The 24,404-nt window shown below is 42.1% G+C and overlaps 1 protein-coding gene and 1 long non-coding RNA gene across 3 annotated transcripts in view; both read right to left on the bottom strand.

Moving 5' to 3' along the window:
- Nucleotides 1–19,588, bottom strand: part of KHDRBS1 (KH RNA binding domain containing, signal transduction associated 1) — a 38,955-nt gene extending 19,367 nt beyond the window's left edge. For both annotated transcript variants that reach the window (XR_003420304.2, XM_027059800.2), the window contains exons 1-7: nucleotides 19,035–19,588; nucleotides 8,166–8,290; nucleotides 6,739–6,855; nucleotides 4,575–4,721; nucleotides 1,771–1,904; nucleotides 856–1,057; nucleotides 273–340 (exon numbers count right to left, since the gene is read on the bottom strand). Coding sequence is in view for 1 of the 2 variants with exons in the window: in XM_027059800.2 (XP_026915601.1) it covers nucleotides 273–340; nucleotides 856–1,057; nucleotides 1,771–1,904; nucleotides 4,575–4,721; nucleotides 6,739–6,855; nucleotides 8,166–8,290; nucleotides 19,035–19,416 (1,175 nt within the window). In the remaining variant the exon portion in view is untranslated. The remainder of the gene's footprint in view (nucleotides 1–272; nucleotides 341–855; nucleotides 1,058–1,770; nucleotides 1,905–4,574; nucleotides 4,722–6,738; nucleotides 6,856–8,165; nucleotides 8,291–19,034) is intronic.
- Nucleotides 2,472–4,568, bottom strand: LOC128313242 (uncharacterized). Its single transcript, XR_008293666.1, has 2 exons — nucleotides 3,727–4,568; nucleotides 2,472–2,908 (listed from the first exon to the last, which is right to left on the bottom strand). It is a non-coding gene; the product is annotated as an uncharacterized LOC128313242 (long non-coding RNA).
- Nucleotides 19,589–24,404: the final 4,816 nt, after the last annotated feature.

Below are 24,404 nucleotides of genomic sequence, written 5' to 3'. Positions count from 1 at the left end.
AATCAAAACAATTTTAAAGGCATTTTCCCTTTATTTCCATGTGGTCACGGCTCAGGAATTTTCCATCTGCTATTTCCAGATTCTACACCATAAGATTCACAGTTATCTAAATGAAACAGATCCGTGTGCCTTACTGACATGGAAAGCAAAGGAGATACCCTCCAAAGAGAAGCCACATCGCTCCCTAGATGTGTGCTTCCTAAATCTCTGTTGCTCCAGCTCCCTCCATCCATCTCTAGGACACGAAATGGCACTTCTGTTGCCTTACTCACCCTTGGCTCTGGCTGTAATAGCCTTCGTAGCCTTCATAACTCTGTTCTGCATATGTATCATCATATCCCTAGAACAAATAAAAGGATACCGAAAGTCAGAATCACACAGAGTAGGGGAGGTAATTACATCCCATGGGAGTATGGCAGGCTTCTGGATTAATAGAATGCGGGATTTCCCTCCAAAATTAACACCCACTGTGGAATGGCTGAGAGAGAAAGGGTTATTTTCTTTTTAAATGAAACAAAACTGGACCACCAACCAAACCAAACCAAACATGTGGGCAGGAAACAAGGTAAAAAGTTGAACTTCCAGCATTATCAGTAGTAACTAGTGAAAAAACCCCTTAGTAAAACACTGTATATATCAAGGCACAGCCTATTTCCTGTTTAATCTATTCACACATAGTAAACCACGCTTAAAATGGAAAAATCTTCTCGTAGTGTTACAGTCACTACAAGAGAGCAGACTCCAGGTCTTACAGGCAGTCCCTGCCACCTATGTTAAGGGCCTAGGTCCTGTCATTCAACTGCCTTTGGCAACCTTCTAGGTATTGGGAAATGGCACATTGTTCAAACTTCTTACATATTCTTCATATGTTTCTGGTGCAGGGGGTGGAGGCAAAGGTATTCTCTGGATGCCTGCTGTCCGCGCTCTTGGTGCTGGCGCACCCCTCACTGTAGGTGGAGGTGGCACTCCTCGAGTCACGGTGGCACCTCTGGTGATGGCTCCTCTCACTGGTGTACCACGCACCAGAGCCCCCCGAGGTGGTCCAACACCACGGCCCCTGCGAAGGAGAATTTATTTTTATGTTTTTAAAGGATAAACTTAAAAAAAAAAAAAAGTATTTATTTTGAGAGAGAGAGAGAGAGAGCATACGTGAGGGTACGAGAGGAGCAGAGAGAGACTGAGAAAGAGAATCCCAAAGCAGGGTCTGTGCTGACAGCACAACATGGAGCCACACGGGGTTCAAGCTCACAAACTGTGAGATCATGACCTGAGCCGAAATCAAGAGTCAGACATTCAATGGACATTCAGTTGGACTGAACCACCCAGGCGCCCTGGAAAATTTACTTTAAATAGAGCTTTTAAAACATAGGTTAGTTTAATGTTCAGATTTCACGATGCCTTAAATCGACTATTATTACAACACACAGGAATGTATGAGTGGGTAAAGGACCCAGTCCCACAGTGGACCTGTGAATGTCTCATCAGCGGACTACTACTTTGGGAAGTCTGAACACTCCATTAAAGGTCAGTCACAGGTAAAATTCTAAAGTCAGAGACCATTTTGAAAATGCTAGAACTGTCCAAAATTAAAAAAGCAAAAGTTTCAGCAGGACAGCTGCACTTGACTATGACCAAAGTGCCAACATCTACTATTCCACTCTTGATGGTACAAATCCTGAGGCCCCCTTCTAAGCTGGAGCACCACTAAGAGAGAGATGCTACTGGCAGTCAAATTTACATCCTGTTTCTAGTCATCTCCATTATTTTTACCTGGGAACAGGTGGAGGAGGAGGTGCCGCTCCTCGGCCTCTCACTGGCACCCCACGTCCGCGAGAGGGCTCCGGTACTCCGTTCAAGTAGGAGAGCTCTAGAAACTGCTCCTGGCAGATATCATCCATCATATCCTGCAAATGAAAGATAATGAGGAGTACTGTGCTACATCTCCACCTTCTGCTGAGAAGTCGTCCAGCCCACATAAGCCTTGGATCCTAAGACCAGATCTGAATGCCTGGATGAAGACTCAGGTCATGCATTCTCTGAAGTCAAATGGCACCCTACCTGTCACCTCTTCGAGGAAAGTCCTGATGGCAGACCCCCTCATTATTCAGCTGAAGCTCTTCATCACTGGTCCCTACCTAGCTCTCAAGATCACTTCCATCCACTCTCCATGGACAACCTCCTTTCAAGCCATGTAAAATAACTTGTCGTTCAGAACCTGGCATACTTGTACGTCCATTCGTACAAATAGCTTCCTCTTCCTAGAACAGTAAAAGCCACTACCATTGATAGGCTCTATGCATTGGGCACTTTATAATAAGCTCTCTATAGATTCTGCAGTTTAATCTTCAAGATAACCCTGAATTAAGTAGGCAGATCTTCCCATTTTACAGTTGGGAAACAGAATCAGGGCATATAAAGCCACCAGCCTAAGGATATAGAGCTAGTAAGTGGCAGACTCGGTATGAATTCAGAAATTACCTGTCTCGCAAATCTAGGCTTTGAATCATCAGACTATATTGCCTTTTTTTGTCCACCTGAAACACTCAAACTTACTCTTACAAGACTTAATCTAAAATACTACCTCTTTTGAAAAACTTTCTTTGATGCTACCCCCACTCCCTCCTCTTTTTCTACAGCACTGTGTATTTTCCCTACCCAAGCACTTACCACGTCATTTTAGAATTGTCTGTCTTTCTCACTAGATTGTGAGAAAGGAGCCATTTTTGTAACTTCAGACCCAAGCATAGTATTAGGCACCTACCAGATACTTAACAAATGTTTGGGATGAACAAGGAACCTGAGGCTCAGAAAAGTGAAATAATAACTTGTCCAAGATGACGCAGATAAAGGTCCCAGTCCAGTGCTCTTCCTACTGTACCAGGAAGCCTCTCTGGTACAGTTAATGGTTCTAAGGGGAAAACGGAGGCTCTGGTCATGGATGCTTAAAAATAGGGTCACTTTTTTGTCTTCACAAGAGAGAAGAACTGAGTCAAATGCCATTTGCATATCTTTTCAATATTTCCTGATGAGAGCCATTCAGTTTTAACACTCCATGCTTTTTTATATATCCCAGGTGGACAGAGCTTCGAGAATAGATGATTCTAGTTACCACAGAGATGCCCCCCGCTTAATCTTCACCTCCTTCCTACCTTACACATTACTGACGCTTGAGACCCACACAGGAGAGTCAAATGACCAATGACAGCCCACGTGCCTAGATTCTTCTGGCTGAGGAAACCCAGATCTGCCTGGCAGGCATCTTTTCAGAAGATCCACTTACACGAAAGCCTTGTAAAGCTACCCCTTTTGAGAAATATGCTGAGACCAAGGATCAAGAGGAGACTGGCATTCCCCCTATTCCTTCAGAAACCAGGTGGCTTAGGATGCTTCAATAGAACACCTCAAAACGAGTAAAAAGAACTCCATCGAGGGAAAATTTACCGGCTCTTTTTTCTCTCGGATATTTTAAATTGGCTGTTTCGTGTTTAAACATTCTAACGAAGAGGAGGTACTTGGAAGCAAAGCCGCTGCTGAGACATCTGAGACGGGGCCGGACTTCGTGGAGCTCGACATTATAGGTACACACTGCCTGTAAATTTTTGCTCTACTTATTCTCACACCTGCTGACACCATGTCTAGTTCCAACTCCTCACTTTATGTACACAAGAAAACCAAGAACTGTATCTCAACTCCTCTTAGTTTTAGTGATGCAAACGTGATGCTTACCCAATTCTAGTTAATAGTATTTCAATGCTTCCTAAGGTTCCAGATTCATCCTTGGTCATTAAATATTCAACTGTAGTATGTTAACTCTGACAACTAGCAGGACTTGCTGAAAGGCAAGAATCACACCATTTTCTACTTATTCAAAGAATGGACCCTCTGACCAGGTGGTAATAATTATGCAAGACAGGTAACTTGGTCTGTCCCAACTCTTCCTGGGCCTCAGTTACATTCCAGAAGGAGAGATGCACACCAATGTGTTTAATATCATCGATAGTCGAGCCTGTTAACAATCATGCCTCTTTCAAATCAAACTCTATGTAAGTAAATTCCTCCAGGAGAAAGAGTCCTGAATGTACCTAGGTCAAAATTTAATCCATTAACACTGGATGTTAGAAGTTTCTTGCTGTTAGTTAATCCTCTACACTTTCTAGAGTCTAGAACATAATTCCTTGAGTACAGGGGGGTTTACGACCATCTTAGCCATTTTATCATCATCACCTCCTGGTTCCACACTAGTATCAATACACTTAGCTCAGTGAAGACTCTGTTCAATCTTTTTTAACCAGATGTTAAAATGCCAGACACACTGTGGACTCAGAATACTGACAACAGATACTGCTATATAACTAAAACCATATTAAAGGGTAGAGTGGGTTTGGGGCACAGTGCTTTAAGAACTAGGTACAACTAACAGACTACCGCAGAAAAGTGAACATAAATGTAGAATTTGATATGCAATTTCAGAGATCATGATTATGCAGAGATCATGATTAAGAACCCCTGCCTTAGCAACAACACTAGATCCCAGTTCTCTCTTGCTCAAAGATATAGAATGTGGGATTCCTTACTGGTACTAGGAACTTCTTGACTTCCTCCATAGCATGGGCCATAAGAGCATAAGCCTCACATGGGGGTCCAAAGACTTCAATGAAGACATGCAGATCCATATTCAAGTGGGCATATTTGGGATCTCCACCTTTGCGCAGCTCTTCCTCCTATGGAAAAAATGCAGAAAAACATCATCACGTGAATGTGAGAAAATGATGCCATTACCTCCAGTCCAATGAGACGGCAAAAAATAACCTAAACAGGTGAGAGAAATAGTAAAAGTGTAAGAAGAAAGCAAAACAAGGTCTGGAGAATAGTAATTCAAACAACATACTAAACCTATAATCGGTCTGCTAAACAGTTAACTACCGTCATGAATTCGGTGCATTCACTGGAGCTCTTATTAGATGGTATAGAAGAGACTCACTTAATTCCAGTCTCCATTCAGATATAGCAGTTTGCCAAGCATGCATGCATTCATTCATCTATTCATTGCCAAGCATTTGCTCTTAAATCCCAAGTAGAGCCGTTAAACACCAGCTTTTCTTTTTTTAACTTTTATTTAAAAAAAAAAAAAAAGTTTTTTTAATGTTTATTTTGAGAAAAAGAGATACAGTGCAAATGGGGGAGGGGCAGAGAGAGAGGTGAGAGAGAATCCCAGGCAGGCTCCACGCTGTCAGCACAGAGCCCAACGTTGGGCTTGATCTCATGAAACCATGAGATCATGACCTGAGCTAAGATCAAGAGTCGGATGCTTGGGGCACCAGGGTGGTTGAGTCGGTTGAGCATCTGACTTTGGCTCAGATCATGATCTCACCGTTCATGCATTCGAGCCACACATCTGGCTCTGTGCTGACAGCTTAGAGCCTAGAGCCTGCTTCAGATTCTGCATCTCCCTCTCTCTCTGCCCCTCCCCCACTCAAGCTCTGTGTCTCTCCCTCTCAAAAACAAATACACATTAAAAAAAAAAAGTCGGATGCTTAATCGACTGAGCCACCCAGCACCACCCCCCTGCTCTGTTTTTTAATGTTTATTTATCTATTTTTGAAAGACAACACAAGCAAGGAAGGGGTGGGGGCGGAGGGATCCCAACCAGGCTCCATGCTGCCAGGCTCTACACTACCAGCTCAGAGCCTGATGCAGGACTCAAACTCACAAACCATGAGATCATGACCTGAGTTAAAACCAAGAGTCGGATGCTTAACTGGTTGAGCCACCCAGGTGCCCCTAACTTTTTTTTATTTATTAAGTCATCTGTAGCCCCAATGTGGGGATTGAACTCACAACCCTGAGATCAAGAGTAGCAAGCTCTACTGACTGAGCAAGCCAGGTGTCCCAGCACAAGCTCTTCTTATTTGCTTATATGGTCTGGGGAGTTCTAAGGGAGGAAGGAAATCAGGATGGAGTGAAGAAATTTCATGTAAATCTCATTAGCTAGAATAACACACTTCAACCGTAACTGTATTCATCTAGTGAGAAATGTGAGGGGACAAAAAGAGGCTCTGAGAAAACAATGTTTGTCAATTCAGGCTACATAAAAGGAGCCCTGAATAACTAAGTTTTAGGCTGTACCCTGGTTATGTCTCATCCAAACAGCTGACCCTAGAAGATAATACCGTTTTAGTGGGAATTTTTTTTAGCACTTACAAACAAAAAGCCTATGGGGCTAGAACATGGAAAAACATGTAAGCATTAGGTTCTGTTGTCAGGATTACTCATGGTTCCTTTCCAAATTCTTTTAGTGGGCTTCACATTCCAGCTGGCTAAAAAAAAAAAAACAACAGCAAACCCAAACAACTAGTCCTCAGACTCGCCTGCACACACAACGTTATTGCTCTCACTTTTCTATATTACTGGAAAGGGAATGTGCTGTTCACATTTTAGTGTGTTTAGTCTGGATAAGTTTTAATACATCCAGCCCCCCTTCCAAGTTTTCACAGACAAGCTTACTAACATGAAAACTGCTACTGCTGCTTCTATTACTATACAGTTAAGAACCAGAAGGAAAAAAAACCCACGCAATCAGCAGGGCACACCTAGGCTCTTCCGGGTTGCCAAACAAGTAAATTAACCTGGTCTATAATCTCTTGTATCCAAGGCAAATTTAAAGGATTTGCATCCTGTACATATACAAGTGTTGGCTTCCAGAAGGTATGTTTTCTTGCCTCACTCACGTGAGCTTACCTTGGCTTTGTCTCTCATTGAGCCCTTGCCCAGAACAGAGATCTTGGCACCTGTCTCTTCTTGCAGTCTTTTGATTGTATTTCCTTGTGGTCCAAGGATCTTCCCCACAAAATTGAACTGACAGAAAATAAAAACAGATTTCTATTATACTATATGTTAACTAACTAGAATTTAAATAAAAAATTGAAAAAAAAAAAAGATTTCTAAATACCCATGTTCCTATAAAGCATTTCCATATATGTTATCTCATTTGGTCTTCAACAACCCTGTAAAATAGGGAGTTACCATTCCCGTTTTACTGAAGGATATGCGAGGATATACTGAAAAAGTGAATAATCTAAGATTATACAACTAGGAAGTAGCAGTTCCTAGACTTGAACTTGGGTGTCCTAATGTAATCTGGTGCTCTTTCCATATTATCACACTACAACCCTTAGTATTTTAACACACATAAATATTGGTAATGCAGTGACTAACCTCAGAACAGACAAATGACATTCTTTTGTAGTACTTGTTAGGTAAACTAAATATAACTAATCTTTTTCCTTGAAAAGCAGGGGGGGGAGGGGGGGGAGGGGAAGAAGATGTGGTATGTATGTACAATGGAGTACTACCTGGCAATCAAAAAGAATGAAATCTTGCCATTTGCAACTATGTGGATGGAACTGGAGAGTATTATGCTAAGCGAAATTAGTCAGAGAAAGACAAATATATGACTTCACTCATATGAGGAATTTAAGACACAAAACAGATGAACATAAGGGAAGGGAAGCAAAAATAATATAAAAACAGGGAGGCGGACAAAACATACAAGATTCTTAAATATAGAGAACAGAGGGTTGCTGAGGGGTTGTGGGAGGGGAGATGGTCTAAGTGGGTAAGGGGCATTAAGGAATCCACTCTTGAAATCATTGTTGCACCATATGCTAACTAACTTGGATGTAAATTAAACAATAAATAAATTAAAAAATAAAAAATTTTTAAAAAGGGAAAAAGGAGGAGGAGAAAAACAAGAAAGCATTTATATAAAAGCAAAATGTTAAGAAATAAAATTAACTTCATCTTGTCAAGGATTTGTGTTAAATTTCCTATACTTAGATTTCATGTCATTGTTTCCCCTATGTCAATTTTTTGACAGAGAACAACTCTTCAGTTTTTCTCTTTGAACTTGGAGGATGAACAAACATTTCAGAAAGAAACTTTTTGATAATAAAGTTGATTATATTTCCTTCCTGGCTATAGGTATGGTGTTAGTTTATGGATGTAGATGTTTCAACTGCCAGGAACAAATACTACAAAAAGCAGTATTTGGAAGAGAAGCTTCACAGGCTCAAGTATCTGATGTGTCATAATCTCCAGAAGTCTTTATTGCAGCCCGTGACTCTTACACCTACAAAGATGATGAAGTGAGGCCTTTTCTGCCTTACCTTGGGATACTGCTTGACAGGTATCAGTACCCGCTCCTTCAGCTTCATGTTCTTGTGAGAAAATAAATCCAAGTAATTCTCCTCATCGTCCTTTTTTGAATCTCCTTTCTGAATCTTCTCAATTTCTGAATAAGACAAACACAATTTAGTTTTGTTCTGGTAACTAAAGGCAAGTTTCCGAGTCTGCATAAAGCAGTAACAGTCGAAGACCAAACAGTTCAGATGAATGTGTTAATTTCAGAGACTGGCTGAGAGCACCAAAGCTGTGTGGAGTTGACTAGGAAACCCAAAGCCTGCTTCTCATGAACGCAGTTTGCTTTTCCACCCCCACCTGAAACCGCTACATCAGAGCCGTTCAAATGTTTCCTTACAATAAATGGATTTAACAAAACCAATGCACAGAGATGGGGAAAAAGGGATAAATGAACGAAAAAAAGTCTGCATCAAGAAAAAGCACAAAGTCGTATCTTGATGAAAATACAAAAGTCAGTAATTTAAACATACAATGGAGAGCGCTGTTAAAATTTCATTGTGACAGTAAGTAGTTCTTTGGATGATAGTCCTTAGAAGTTTGAAAGACACGGTTCTTAGTCTACCACTCACTAGTTTTGTGAACTTTGAAAAGTTATTCAATTGCTGTAATTTTTGGCTCCTTCATCTGTAAAACAGAAGCAATATCCACCTCATGAGGTTGCTATGAAGACAGAGTAAAATAACATATGTACATATGCTAATTAAAACCCTTGGGGGGGGGAGGGAGGAGGGCGCCTGGGTGGCTCAGAGGTCGAGCATCCATCCAACTTCGGCTCAGGTGGTGATCTTGCAGTTTGTGAGTTCAAGCCCCAGGTCGGCTCTCTGTGCTGACAGCTCAGAGCCTGGAGCCTGCTTCGGATTCTGTGTCTCCCTCTCTCTCTGACCCTCCCCTGCTCACGTTCTGTCTCCCTCTCTAAAATAAACGTTAAAACAAAAAAACAAAAAAACATTTCCTAGGAAGTGCTTAATATACAGTCAACATTAGTCCAAATTCAATGTCCTAAAAGAAAAAATGCACCAAGGCACTTTCAATTCACAGGTCAAGATAGTTTCATCAGATATGACCTTAGTGTTCAAAAAGATTTCCTATCATTAGGGAACTTCATTCATTCATTCATTCATTCATGCACTCACTCATTCACTAGAAGTGTCTGAGTGCTTCCTATAGAGAGGCAGATGAAGGGAGAGATACAGGATGATCATTAACCACTATGGAAGACTTAATAAGGGCCAGACACCTATCCTACAAAATACAGGAGATAAAACAGAACAAGTTAGATATGATCCCCACCTTCACTATATTTATACACTGACATTAGTACAGTCTGTGAAGTTGGCAATGAAGTACAGATAAGTGCTATGACAGGAGTACTAACAGAGATGGAGTGGTACGCACAGGCAACTAAAAAGTTATGTGGTCCACTGAAAAGAGTAAGAAAAAAAAATTATACTCCCTAAAATTATTAGAAAATTCTAAATAACACATAATGTTCTCCTTATATACTATTCTAACACTGTGTTTCTATCTTCTATAATTTTAAGGTAAGGGTTCTCAAACTTCAGTATGCATCAGAATGGCTTCAGAGGGCTTATTAAACTAGATTGCTAGGCCCCAACCCCAGTCTAGGATTTGTGTCAGGAATGTGCATTTCTAGCAAGTTACCAGGTGATGCTGGTATTACTGACCTAGGGACCACACTTTGAAAGTCACTGGTTTAAAATATAAAGACTACTACTTCAGGGTACCTGGCTGGCTCAGTCAGTGGAGTGTGGGGCTCTTGATCTCCGGGTTCTAAGTTCAAATTCCACATTGGGTGTGGAGATTACTGAAGGAAAAAAAAAAGATATACTACCTCAAACACATTATTCAAACCCATACCTTTAACAGTTTTTAAAAATACTGTTTAGACTAAGTCCAGCTGTGAAGTATATAGATGAAGAAAAGTCACTTTGACAGACTTCGTAAGAATTCAGAATTTCAAACTAAAGTATTCCGTTTATTAAAAAGCCTAATTTCAGATGTTATAGTATGGGGTGAGCTAACCTGCTTATGCCCAAGAACACATGTCTCTTGCTTTCTGACAATTAAAACTGCTAATCATATTGTGAATCTTTTTTTTTTTTTTAAAGTAGGCTCCACGCTCAACATGGAGCCCAACATGGGACTTGAACTCACGACCCTGAGGATCAAGACCTGAGCTGAGATCAAGAGTTGGACACTTAACTGACTGAGATACCCAGGCACCCCCATACTGTAAATATTAAGTAAACCTTTACTCCTATGGGAAGAACTATAGACAACAGTGCTCTTCACACTCCTATGTTCCATTGCTTGGAAGAGAAAACAAATTTGACCTTACAATTAACAGGCTAAATGCTTCATTCAACACCCTATTTGTTTGTTGTTTTGCTGCTGATATATCCTGACCTCTATTCCCTCCTCCCACTTACTAATATTAGCTTTTTCTAGTCACTAGTTTTGGGCCTACCATCTTTGAATACATCTCTTCTTGAATTTCCAAAACTGAAAAACTGGGTACTCAATCCTCAAAAGTCCTAGGAACAAAGATGCCATATTTGTGATCTGAAAACATCACTGAGGAGCTTCTAAAAATGTGGAACAAATTACACGCCTCATTTTATCTATGTCCTAATTGCTACCCTCTAGTAAGGCCCTTCTGCTGTATTTTATACTACTTTCCAGAAACTTTACTTGGCCAGTGCAAGAAGATAAGACTCAAAGCCTGTTGATCTGTTGTATTCCTATAGGAAGCAAGGTTGAAAAAATTGAAAACAGTAGAAAGATTTGTTCTTATGCAATGTAATGCACCCTGAGAATTTCTAACAGGATCTTTCTGTTTTATTTTGTACTAGCCATATCTTAATTAGAATCTCTTTGTCCAATTTATCTCACAATTTTTAAAAGAATATTAAGGCATTTTTAGAGAATTCTAAGAATTCTTTATAAGAGAATATAAGTTATTTACATAAAACTGAGAATTGAAAAAAGAGTCAGGGAAGTTTAGCCTTGAAAGAAAAACACAAAGAGGCAACTTTATGTCTTTAAGAGGGGCCATCTTCCATGTTTAGAAGGGGAAGGACTGAATATTAGTTCAGTGTCTACTATGTATCAAATACTGTACAAATATTATCTCATTTATCCTACAAAATAACTCAGTGATGTAGCTGGTACTATCCCCATTTTACAAATGAGGAAACGAACTCAGAGAAGAGTCTCTAAGTCACAAAGCTATTAAAGTATCAGAATATAGTTCAAAACCCAGGCTTTGTCTAACTTCAAACCTCATGCTTTTATTACTGCCTCTCAATGAGGAGTTTCTGGAGGGAGCGGGGCACTTTTTTTCCACAAGAAGAGTTGATTGTGTAAAATGTTGGGAAGTACAGTTCTACCCTCAGAGACGGTCATGAGGTTAAAGGCAATGAAAGGACTCTGTGGGTGCTTCAGATGTACAGTAGCCTGATCTTGCTTTTCTTTTCCAATTCTGTATTTCTCTCCTTGGCTTCACTTCTCTTGGAGAGCTGGGAGTAGGCCGTATTGGGAAGGAAAAAAAAAGTCAAGAAGCTTCCTAAAAATGGTTTAACCCTCAGGCATAAGTACTTTCTAGACAACCTTTCTGAAACTAACTCCTTTAAGTGATCTTCACTTGTGCCTCTGGAGACCTTGGATGTCCCCAGAGCCAAAGAGAGAAAAGTGAAAATGTAAACAATACAGAGAGGTGACCCACTTGTTTTTTAGCCAGGTGCTTCCAATAATCACATTCCACCTAGTGCTTCTACACGTCAGAAATTCTGTACTGTTTCATTGTCTTTCAGCCAGGACTATCCCTATTTAGCAGGTGAAAAGAACCTGGGCTCATAAAAGTTATGTAACTTGTCCAAGATCACAAAACTAGTTAGGGACAGAGCAGGTACTTAAATCCAGGTTACTCCCTTCCAACACTTGAAGCAAATTCAAAATCTTGTGGCATTTCTCTTACTCTAACTTAACCATTCCTTTTTTGGTAGATCTTACCACAATCAGATTGTAAACTCTAAAGGATGAGAACTGTTTCGTAAACGTATGCCTCAGAGGAAAGAGCAAGAGTTTTAAAGCCAGACAGAACTGGGTTTGATTCCCAGTTCTGCTACACGCTTGGAATGTGACCTTGAGCAAGTCATTAAACCTCTCTCTTGAGGGCACCTGGGTGGCTCAGTCAGTTCAGCGTCTGACTTCGGCTCAGGTCATGATCTCACAGTCTGTGAGTTCGAGCCCTGCATTGGGCTTTGTCCTAACAGCCTGCAGCCTGCTTCAGATTATGTGTCTCCCTCCTCTCTGGCCCTTCCCCTCTCGCACTGTCTCTCTCTCTCTCAAAAATAAATAAACATTAAAAATTTTTTTAAAAAGCCAACCTCTCTGTCTTCCCTACTTACTTTTAAAAAGGAGGAAAAGAAAAAAAGAAAAAAAAGATTTAATAAATGCAAAAATGTTAATACTAGAGAAGTTTGGGGAAATTATATACAAACTTTATCATCTGGATTGGCTTAACTAAAAACAGATTACCATGTACATTGCATTAACTGAACATTTGATAAAGGCTGCATAAGCAACGACAATGGTCAACATTTTCTAAGGCATCCAATGATAGTGTTTTTAAGAGGGCAAGATTCATAGAATATCTGCTCCAAAAGGTCAGGGGTCATACACTGCTCTCAATTTCTGCTCTTCTAACCACACTACTTCTCTTGTTAATGATTTCCAGACCGCTTCCATCACTAAACTGTGTACCTGCCATTTTTATAAATTACTTAATACACAATAGGCATCTATAAATATTTACTGAAACATATGTTAACACCCTCAACCTTCCTTAGAGATTCATGACTTTATTATTCCCAACTTTATAATTCTCTGCCCTATACCTTTTTTGTTGGTACCACCTTTTGGAATCCCAATTCCAGTATATGCTTACTATCTTTGTATTAAAAAAAAAAATCTGTTCTTTTTATTTATCAAATTACTTACTATATTAAGCAAGAGCACAGACCAATAGGTTCTTAATCTTTTTTGGGGTCATGGGCCCCTTTGAGAATCCGATGAAAGCTACAGATTATCTCCCTAGGAAAAGATAACACAGTATTTCACATACAGTACAGACTGAGGGTGGGTACTGGTTCAGAAAAATCCCCCAAAGCCTGAGTTAAGAGCCCTCTAAGGGGCTCAATTCTCACACTCCAAGATAGTGGCAAACCCTATTATGGTATATTGACCATGGTCTCCTGAATCTCTTTCTTAGGATACATTTTAGAATTTCTAAATTCTTTTTTAAAAAAGCTTTTTGAGATAATTACAGATTTATAAGCAGTTGTGAGAAATAAAAGATCTCATCTACCCTTCACCCAGTTTTCTCCATGATAATACTCTGCATATACACAATACAGCATCATAATTAGAAAATTAACAATACAATCTACTGACTTTGTTCAGGTCATCAGTTTTACACCTACTTTTGTGTGTTTAGTTCTATGAATTTTAATCAGTCACGTGAACACCACCACAGTCAAGATGCAAAACATGTCTATCACAGGGATTCCTCATGCCACCCTTTTGTAGCCAACTGTCTCTCACCACTGGCAACCACTTGTCTGTTCTCCATCTCTATTGTTTTGTATTTTCAAGAATGTTTAATTAATGGAATTATATATTATGTTTCCTTTAGAGATTAGCTCTTTTTACTCAGCCTAATTCTCTTGAGAGCCACTCAAGTTGTTAACATTTATCTCTTTTTACTGCTGAGTAGTAGTCCATGGTAGGAATGCACCAGTTTATTCACCTATTGGAGGCATATGGTTTGTTTTCAGTTTTTGGCTATTATGAATAGAGCTGCTATGAACATCCAGGCACAGGTCTGTGTGAAACTAAGTTTTAATTTTTCTGGGATAAATGCCCAAGAAACTGCAACTGCTTAGTATGGTAAACACATGCTTAGTTTTGCAGAAAGTTGCTTTATCAGAAAAAAATGTATGCTAACAATATTTTGCTTAATCTTGCTAGTATTATGTTCTGTAAAAATAGTATTGTACTGTATGTATCTAGCCTTATGGGACTTACTTTTCTAACATTAGATTTCCAACATTTCTCCATGTTGTTGCTTGTAGCTGTAAGTTTTCATTTTCACTGCCTTGTAATGATCTCATTTTGAAAATCTCACAGTATTCAATCAATGGTGAAACAAGTTGCACCATTCTGTGAACAAGGTGCACCATTTTATGAATGAGGCATTCATGTGCAAAAGTTTCTATGGGCATATTCCTAGGAATGGTGTTACTGAATTTTAAGAAATTTAAAAGTTCAACTTTCAGATGAAATGCTAAACTGTTATCCAGAGTGTCTGTATCAATTCACACTTCCACCAACAATGTTTAAGAGTTCCTTCTAATTAGGGGCGCCTGCATGGCTCAGTCGGTTGAGCATCCGACTTCGGCTCAGGTCACAGCTCGTGAGTTCGAGCTCTGTGCTGACAGCTCAGAGCCTGGACCCTGCTTCTGCGTCTCCCTCTCTCTCTGCCCCTAACCCACTCGCATTCTTTCTCTGTCTCTCTCAAAAATAAACAAACATTTAAAAAAGAAAAAAAAAAGAGTTCCTTTTAATTCTCATCCTCTCAAGCCCTAAGTCTTGTTTGACCTAGTTAAAAATCAACATGTCCACTTAAAAGTCCTATCATAACACTAGTTCCCCCGTTCCCGCAAGCTTCCCAGGACATAAGGCATATTTGTCTTTTCATTCAGATCTTCCTTTATCACCTTCAGTAAAATTTTAAGTTGACAATAAGTGATCACAATATTCTTCTTCTGTAATATTGAGAAAAAAAATTCTTCTTGCCTTACAGAATGGCCAGGAGACAGAATTAATGAGTAGCATATCTCATGGCACATATTACATGCTCTAAATATTATTTAATGTTATTGTTTATGATTATTCACATACATTTTGAGTGTTTTCTTGCTAATTTCAAGGCAATTGATATATTCTTTTAAATTTTTTTTAATTTTTAATTTTTTGGTACTATTCTAAAAATGAGATTTTGTCAATTCTTTTCTAATTGGGTCCTGCTCATGTATCAGAAACCTACTGATTTGTACATCTCTATATTGTAATCAGCCACATCACTGACCACTTTCCTAAGTAAACAACAATGTTGTTGCAAACAGTTGTAACCTCTGCCTTTTTATCCTACTATTGATACTTACACCCATATTCGGTCTAGAATTCCTTTGCAATTCCACTTTCTGATTTTAATAGGTTTTGCTAGCCTTGTAGAATGAAATGGATATATTTCTATGACATATTGTGAATGAAATAAAGGAATTAAGTATTTCGAAGTTTCAACAGACTTTGTCTTTAAATGTCCACTGGGTGCTTTTGAAAGATGGATTTCTAAGTATACGTTCAAGGTCTTCTGGGGACTGTTAATCTCTTCAAGATGTTTACTTACTTCTGAGTCATTTACACTAACTTATATTTTCCTAATTGTACAAAGTAGAATAAAAAACACTGAGACACATAAAAGCATTTTGTTTATTATATAAATATATAACACAAAATAAATTATTTTTGTTTTAGAAAACAAGCATGGGTAAACTGATTCCTTGCATGTCTGCTAATGCGTTTAATTGTCATCACAGCTTGAATATCAACTTGGCTAACACAGAAGTCTATATATTCAAAATGTAAATTCCTCAGAACTACGTTGATATTTTTCCATTATGCAATGAAGATGAATACTCATTCATCAAATATTTAGTAAGAGGCCATTCTGTGCGGCAGTCTTCAAGGAACAAGAGATACAGCAGTGAACAAAGCAGACAAAAGATCCCTGCCCTGGCAGAGCTAACATTCTAGCTGTGAAAGAGGTGTGGTTAAATACAGAACTACAATAAATGGTGCATCAGATGCTGGTGAGTGCAAAATAAAGTAAAGCTGGGAAAGGGACAGGAAGAGGTATGTGACTGCTGAAGGAAGAGTGGGCTGCATCTTGAGGCACCTCCTCGGAAATGAGCAGAGGTGCCTGGAGGAGTGTTAATCCCAAGAACTAGGCTCTGCTCTCTGGGTTTCCTTCTTTTTCTTCTGGCCTTATTATCTTTACTGTCATGTTAGCTACCCCTCCAATGCGTTCAAATACATTACAGTATTTTGTGCAAGTAGTACAAAATATTTTCAAAGTACAATTTTTTGCAGGTACTATATACAGTAAGGGGTGGGGTGGGTGGGGATGGTTAGGTGTGTGGATCCAGACTCAGATTGACTTCAAATCCTACTTATGCTGCTTACAAATCTTGTTGCTGTAGGCAAATTAATCTCTGTGTGCCTTCATTTCCTCATTGGTAAAAGTGAGGATAAGAGTAACTTCCTCATAGTATTGTCACAAAAACTAAATATTTGATATAAAAAGTGCTCAGACCAGTGCCTAGCACAGTAAGTGTTAAGTATTATTTTTCTTACATGTATCCTTATCAGACTTTAAATACTACTATTCTGTCTTCTCAGAGTCTCACTTCCTCATAGTTGGTGGACTTCACACTCCCTTTCCCAGATCATTCAAAAATGATCCAGGTCCAACATATATCAAAACTTACCCATGCTAAGAAGCATCCATATACCCTTCTAAGACTGTTCTTTCAATGAGCGGGCATTACCTCCATCCCAATTCTCCAATTAAAATTTCAAATTGATTTTAAAACAAGGAAGGGAGGGAGGGAGGGAGGAAGGAAGGAAGGAAAGACACCAAAATGTCCAAGTGAAAAATAAGATTGAAGAGCACTGTCTTATAACAGAATTTAAGCAGTGAGAGAAGAGTGAAAACTGTAACGTTCTAAAAATATTTTTATTTTTAAGGAATCTCTACACCCAATTTACAATCCCAAGATCCAGATTCCCATGCTCTACCGACTGAGCCAGCCAGGCACCCCTGTAAGTAACTTTTAATGATCAACAGTTTTTGATGATCAACCTAAGAAACCATCTTTTACTTAAAAGACAAACATTGTACTAGACATTTGGTGTGGTTAAGCAAAAAATATCTTGCTTTCATACCATATTCAGTACCCTGGATTTACAACTAGAAGAAAACTGTGGTGACAAGTCATTACCTGATTACAGACCAAAGGGAATGGTGCTAGTGCTTTTACATGTCATGTAATTCTCTCAACTCACCATCCCACTTTACAGATAAAGTTACCGAGGTTCAGAAAGCTTCCCAAGAGTATGTAACTAGTTAAGGCTCAGAATTTCAAACCCAAGCCAACACCTAAAAGTTCTAAAGTTTGTTATTCTCTTGCATTTAATATGGACTGCTTAAAGATTAGAGAAAATAAAAATCAGACTACCAGTCAACCTTTCAGAATTTAGCCTGACATTCCTAAATCTGCCCATGTGCTTGCTTTCCGATTCAAACACCTGGTGTTTGTTATATGCAAGACAGCATGAAAAATATAAAGATAAAAAAAGCATTTCTGGCCTTCAAAAAGATTGCTAGAGGCACACAATGAGCAGTAATGTTTCAAACAATCTATGTTACAAAAACAGCAAAGCATCAAGTTGAAAATGTAAGCAGTTCATCTAAATGTTATTCCTGACCACAGCCAGCTTTGTTCATTGAGTTAAAAAGTAAGGACCCCTCACCAATGTAGGGTGCTAGAGAACAAAGGGGAGGGAAATGATCTTTTCATAACTATCTGTTCATTCTATCAGCCTTGCCAAAGAGTCCACCTACTCATTTAGTGTTGAAGACTGCAACTTTCTACTTGATTAATAAAATTCAGGTATCATAAGAAATACTTATTAAAACAACGTTGTAACTAGAAGTGAGGGCGAAACAGACGGCTTTCGGGAGAAACCAGAGGGACCAGGTGATGGGCCAGGGCAGGAAAGGAGCGTGGGTCTACAGACAGCGAACAAAGACTATTATTTCTAATCTATTTCACTACTGAAGCAAAAAATAAAAAATAAAACAAAAGACCCAAGTCTTTCAGGTACGAGCATCCTGCCATTTCTCTCAATTTTGTCCATCTTGTTGGAGAAAGTCCTGCACACCACCCTTTACCTCCTCCTATCCCATTTCACTAGAGTTATTTTTCCCCCTTCTGGTGGACACCACGTTGTAAAATAAAGGGGTCCAACCTTCCGGCTCTGTAGCAGTCACCACTTTACCGGCCGAAGTGGGAAATCTGATTCGGAAAACCTCAAGCTCCGATTCCCACAGGTTGCTTCTGCCTCCGAGCAACTTAAGCTCCTGTTACCGCTAAGTCCCACCCGGCCCCAGCGACCGCGACGCGCTGGACAGGGCACTCCGGCCTCACCCCATTTCACCTCGGCCCTCCCTCCCACGGTCCCTCCCCGCTCGGGCCGGCTTCGCCTCCTACACCCTCAGCAGAGGCGTCTACCTCCACCCGCAATTAAGAAACCTTTCCCTTTAGGGTAGGGGGAGGTAAAGGTTCATTTCTGGAAGAATCTGAACACTCGGAGGGCAGGGCAGCTGCAAGAAGTGGGAGGGGGAAGGGTCGGCAAAGGGGCGGGGAGCGCAGCGCTATCCATCAAGATCTTTGCGCTAAGAGATCGCCAAGTCCCCTTCGGGCCTCCACTGCAGCCTAGAAATTCCCCCTCACACCGTGGGCCGGGACAGGTGCGGAATCCAGGATCCCCATCATCCCCCCAGGATGAGGATAAGAGAAGAGGAGTTCACGACTGCCCTGGCCCCGAGGGGGCGGGAAGCGGGAGGAACAAAGCCACTGCCACCCATGCCCCCGAGTGGCCAGGCGACCCAGAGGGACCCGGCTTACCTGCCGTCAGTAGCTGCATGGCGTGAGTGAAGGACGGGTCGAGCGAATCCTTCTCGGCCATGAGTTCGGGCAGGTACTTGTTCTCCGGCTCCATCTTGACGGAGGCAGTGGCTGAGGGGGGCAGCAGCGGGGTCGGCGCTGGACCGCCCACTGTCGCGTCGGGACCGGTGGCCGAGGGCGGCAGCAGCGGTGGTGGCTGCGTGGCGGGCGAGGCCCGGGCGCCCCCCCGGGATCCCCCTCCGCCTCCCCGGGATCGGTGAGGCAGCGGTGGCTGCCGAGACGGCGCCTGACGCACCGAGGGGTGGGCACCGGAGGGGTCCATGGAGCCGCTGCGGCCTGAGGACCGGCTCATGCGCGCGGCGGGGTCGTCCCGGCGCTGCATTGGGGCGGATGTACGATCGAGGAATCGAGGAAGCAACGCGGCAGCGGCAGAGGCCCAAGCGGCGGTTGGCGGGGGTGGGAGAGCGGGAGCGACAGCGACCGAAGCCGACCCGAGCGACCCAGCGAAAGAGAGCACCGGAAATGAGGCGGCGCGCGTGCGCAGTCAGCCACCGGCACCGCCCTTGGGTCTCTCCGCGGAGAACAAAGTCTCCAGTCGGGCCACGGCGCCTGCGCACCGCCGCGGAGCCCGAAGAAGTCGCCTCCCCGCTCCCCTTTTCCCTCAGAGCCCGCCAGGCCAGAGCCTTGTGCGCGTGCGCAAGTGGCCGCGGGCTTCGTTCGTTTTCTTTTCCACGTGACTCGGCGCTAGCGGGACACGTGTCTCCTCCCCCTCTGGCCGAGTGCGCGGAGGGGCGGGGGCTGTGGAATGTCTTTGTCTGCGCGCGGGCCCGCGGAGTGTGGGGCGGGAGACCTGTTACTCGCGGGGCCACGCCCCCGCCAACGGCTGAGCTGGGGGGCGGGGGGGGGTTGTGCTCCGTGGAGGTGGAGTGGGGGGAAAAGTGGGGTGGAGAGGGGGGCTCACTGAAATGTAAGGAGACCCGAGTGGGGGAGTCGCGGGAGGGAAAGGAGAGGGAATGGAGGCGGTCTGGGCAGGAAGAGAGGGGAGAGACTGCCGGAACGGGGACAGGGAGGGGAAGAGACAGGGCACGGGGGAAACTAGGGGTGAAGAAGGGACGATTCAGGGAGAGTCCTGACTCAGAGATGAGGGGCTTGCAGGAAGGACGGGTCAGTGGGAAGACTGGAGACCTTGAACTAGATTGGAAAACTGAAATCTAGCAAGGAAAAGGGCGCCCGACCGAAACAGGGAACCCCAGAAGTCATGTCCCGTTTTCCAGTATAGTAGGCTCTAAAACGTTAGCCATTGTTGGTCTGAGAAGTCGCTTTAAAAGACGAAGCATTTTAACTCTTTACATATAGGGCTGCTTTCTGCTGAGTTCAGTGTTTCTTCCGCAAAAAGGTGAGCAAGAGGCCAGGTCCTTAATCCGTGATGGTTGTATCACTAGGATGGCTCCTTCTATTGATATGAGTGCTAATGCCCTTGCCTCTGTTGGACCCTTCACAGTGGATCGTTCCAGCTTTGCTCAGAAAGACCCTTGCCACTGTTCTCGAGTCCAGAGTGTGTGTGTGTGTGTGTGTGTGTGTGTGTGTATAGTGCACAGTCTCCCACAGCAGTCTTCTCATCTTTGGATGCTATATGCAAATGAGCATAGGTCTCTAACATGAACTGGTTCAAAACCTGGTGCTTTCTCTAACCTTTCTTTCCCTCCACAGATTTTTGCTTCCCCCATTCAAAGGACTCTCCTCCCTTTTCCTTTTGGATCAGTTCCCCTAGTAAGACTGTGCTTTTCAAAACCATTTCTGAACATTGTCTTCTGTGTTGCTCAAAACTGTTGATTTTTGGATCTGAAACTTAGAAGCCTTCAAGTAGGGAGCATTTAAGGCCTGACTACTTTCTTGAGGGTGGGGAAAAGAAATTATCCACAGAAATGAGAACAAACACAAATCTCTCCATAAACCATCACGTATGTATTCTGTATTTCCCTCTACCGGCAGTATTTGACTTTGAATTCGCGTAGGTATAGTTTATAGGTAGGAGAAAAAATGTTTTCGAGTAATTGTAATAAAGAATGTAATGTGACCAGTGCCAAAAGATACGTGACTATTAAGTGAGATTGGACTTCAAGGCAGGAGATAGATTTCGGCCAGGAGAGAATGAGTTCCAGGCAAAGGGAAGTATGAACAAATGGAACATTCAAGATGAAAATGTCAGAGATGTGTTTAAGGAATAGGAGTAAACCAGTTGCAGACTGAAGAAATAGGTTGAGAGAGCAAATGCATGGAGGAGGGGAGAGGGGCAAGATGGATTTATAGCTCTCTTGCAGGTCATTTCTGCTGCTGTCCTTGAAAATCCTGCTTGGGTGGGGGTGGTGTTACAAATGGCTGAAGTGTCCTTGCTCTGTAATGAGATGCCCAGATGGAGGTACCTTGAGCTGAGGCTAATAAAACTTTGATAAAGAAGTGTCTGAGAAGGAGCTGGGTAGTGTTATCTGTGGGTTTCTAAGACGAGAATCACCAGTTTTTCCAGATGGCTGCCAAACCTTTACTTAACTTGAAAAGGGTGGGGTTGAAGGGAGATTTGAACTCTTCTTCCAGGTGAGACACACAAAAGGTAATCTCTGAGGCAATAGGTTGTGAGGCTGTGATGTACTTACAAAGTAAGTGATACAGCAGCCTTCTACTGGGGTGGGGGGTAGGGCTGGTGGCAGGAGCTTTGGGGGGTGGGGGTGGGGTTCTCGGGGGGCCAGAAGGGTAATTCCTGTCCTGAAAGCCCAGAGGTCTGGAGCTGATTTTGTGTTGACCACAATATCACATCGTCCCCCCCGGGTTCACCTGAAGGTACTAACAGTATAGCCTTGTGGAAAGAACTGACTTTGGAGTGAAGCAGACAGATTCAAACCTAGCAATGCCTTGTCCTCACTGTATGTCATTAGGAAAAGCACAACCTGTCTGTGTCTTAGTTTCCTCCTCTATAAAGTGGAGGTAAGGATATCTACCTTGCAGAATTGTTGGGGACAAATACCAGTGTAAACCTCCTGACAGCAGAACTTACGAGCGAAAGAAATAATTAATGGCCGTTTAGTGCCCAGTGAAGAGTTTGGGGTGCTTCATGTTGGTTGTGGATCTGAAAGGCCTGCTTTCTAGAATCTCGTCTCACTTTCACTGAGTATAACTAGACTGTGTTTTGGAGGGGGAGTTTCCAAAAAGACCAAGTAACTTTTACCCTATTTCCTCCCCTGATCCAGTTACTGTGGTGTAGGATGCAGGAGTAATTGACAGCATAGTGATTCAGATGGATTTAGGCTCTTCTTGACTGCTGGATGCTTGAGCACATTACTTACCTTTCCTCAGCCTCTGCTCCCTCCTCTTTGATAAAACGGGAGTCTGAACAATGCCTACCTCCAGGCTGTGAGGATTAAAGCACTCAGCCCCTGCTGGCGATTAGTAGGTGCTTGAGAGGTGATAGCGACCATTGTTATTATTACTACACACATTTATTGAGTACCTTATTGATGACTTTCACTTTTGTGTGAGTCTCTAATGGAGATGGGTTGGGAAAGATGGAAATTTGCCTGTAGCTGCCTGCTGTGTGATCTCCACCAATGGGTGATCCGCAAGCCCTGCCTACCTCCCCTGCTTTGCAGCCAGTGCCTGGGGGAAGGACTCCAGCCCTGAACAGGAGAGTTTCTCTTCCAAGAGTGTAGTTCATCTGTTCAATCTTAAACACCTTACTTGGTGCCTAATATGTGGAGAGTGGAAGAGAAAGAAAGACCAAGATACATTAAAAAACTTTTTTTCTAAGATTTTTTTTTTTGCTACAAAAATACATGCTCGGAGCACCTGGTTGCCTCGGTTGCTAGGGCATGTGACTCTTGATCTCAGGGTTGTGAGTTGAAGCCCCATGATGGGTGTAGAGATTACTTAAAATCTTAAAAATATATATTTTAAATATGTATTTATAGAAATATATAGATTTAAATTTATATATTTAAATCTATATATTTCTAGTTTTAAGAAAAATCCAACCATAAGATAGGCATAGTGAAAAGTAAAATTCCCCCCATAACCTTGCCCATTGCCTTGACTCCCCGTCTCCAAAGGGCATTGTCCAATGGTTGCTTGTGTAGCATTCTAGACATTTTAATACAGCTATATGCAAGTCTATATTTTTTGTTTTTTTTTTTAATTTAAAAAAAATGTTCACTTATTTTTGAGAGAGAGAGAGAGAGACAGACCATGAGCAGGGGAGGGGCAGAGAGAGAGGTAGACACAGAATCTGAAGCAGGCTCCAGGCCCCGAGCTGTCAGCACGGAGCCCGACGCGGGGCTCGAACTCACGAATTGTGAGATCATGACCTGAGCCGAAGTCAGACACTCAACCGACTGAGCCACCCAGGCACCCCTATTGTTTGTTTTAAACACAAATTACAGCATTCTACATGAACAGTTTTGTACTTGATTTTAAATATTCTGGTCATCTTCCCTTCTCAGCATATATAAATCTGTTTCACTTTTCATGGCTGTTTCGTATACCATTGATTACCTCTTTAAAAAAGAAGAAGAAGAAAGGAACTGGTTAAGTTTTATTTATTTTGAGAGAGAGAAAGCAGGAGGGGGGCGCAGAAAGAGAGAGAGGGAGGGAGAGAATCCCAAGCAGGCTCCATGCTGTCAGTGCAGAGCATGACGTGGGGTTCAATCTCACAACCATGAGATCATGACCTCAGTCGAAATCAAGAGTTGGACGCTTAACTGACTTAGCCACCTTGGCGCCCTTAACCAGTTCCCTTCTGATAGAAATATAAGTCTGGTGCCTGTATTTGGAAATGTGGAAAGGTGATTCCACCTTTTCAGTATGGCAAATCATAATGCAATGAGCATCATTGGACAGCATTTTTGTGCACTAGTATCAATATATCTAGAAATACCAATATTTCTAGAAATGGCCTAAAAAGACTGTACCAAGCAGCAGGGGAGGCAGCATTCTCTTCTCCCTTCTCCTCAATCAATTCTGAGTATCATCCCCCCATATTTTTGGCCTTTGCCTGTGGTAGATGAAAATGGCATGGGATTGAACATGGAATAAGAGAATTCCATGCCCTCAAGGAGCTCGCTGCCGAGTGAAGGAGACAAATAAAACCAGGGTTACTGTGTAGAGTGAGAAGTGTTACAGTAGAGGACTACAAAGAGCTGTAGGAATGCACAGGAGAGGGTGATTGACCAACTACAGACATGAATTAAGGAAGTTGGATCTTTGGGAAGTTGCCAGGTGGAGTGGGGGCAGGGCATTTAAATGTTGGTTGTTTAGGAGAGCTTGGTCCCTGTGCCTATTCTCCCTTTTTTCATGTTCATGGTTCTGGAATGTAGATCTCTAGCG

Source organism: Acinonyx jubatus, chromosome C1 (assembly GCF_027475565.1).
Source record: "Acinonyx jubatus isolate Ajub_Pintada_27869175 chromosome C1, VMU_Ajub_asm_v1.0, whole genome shotgun sequence".
Classification (NCBI taxonomy): domain Eukaryota; kingdom Metazoa; phylum Chordata; class Mammalia; order Carnivora; family Felidae; genus Acinonyx; species Acinonyx jubatus.
Note: the sequence above shows the minus strand (reverse complement) of the source record. Positions and strands in the feature narration are given on the sequence as shown.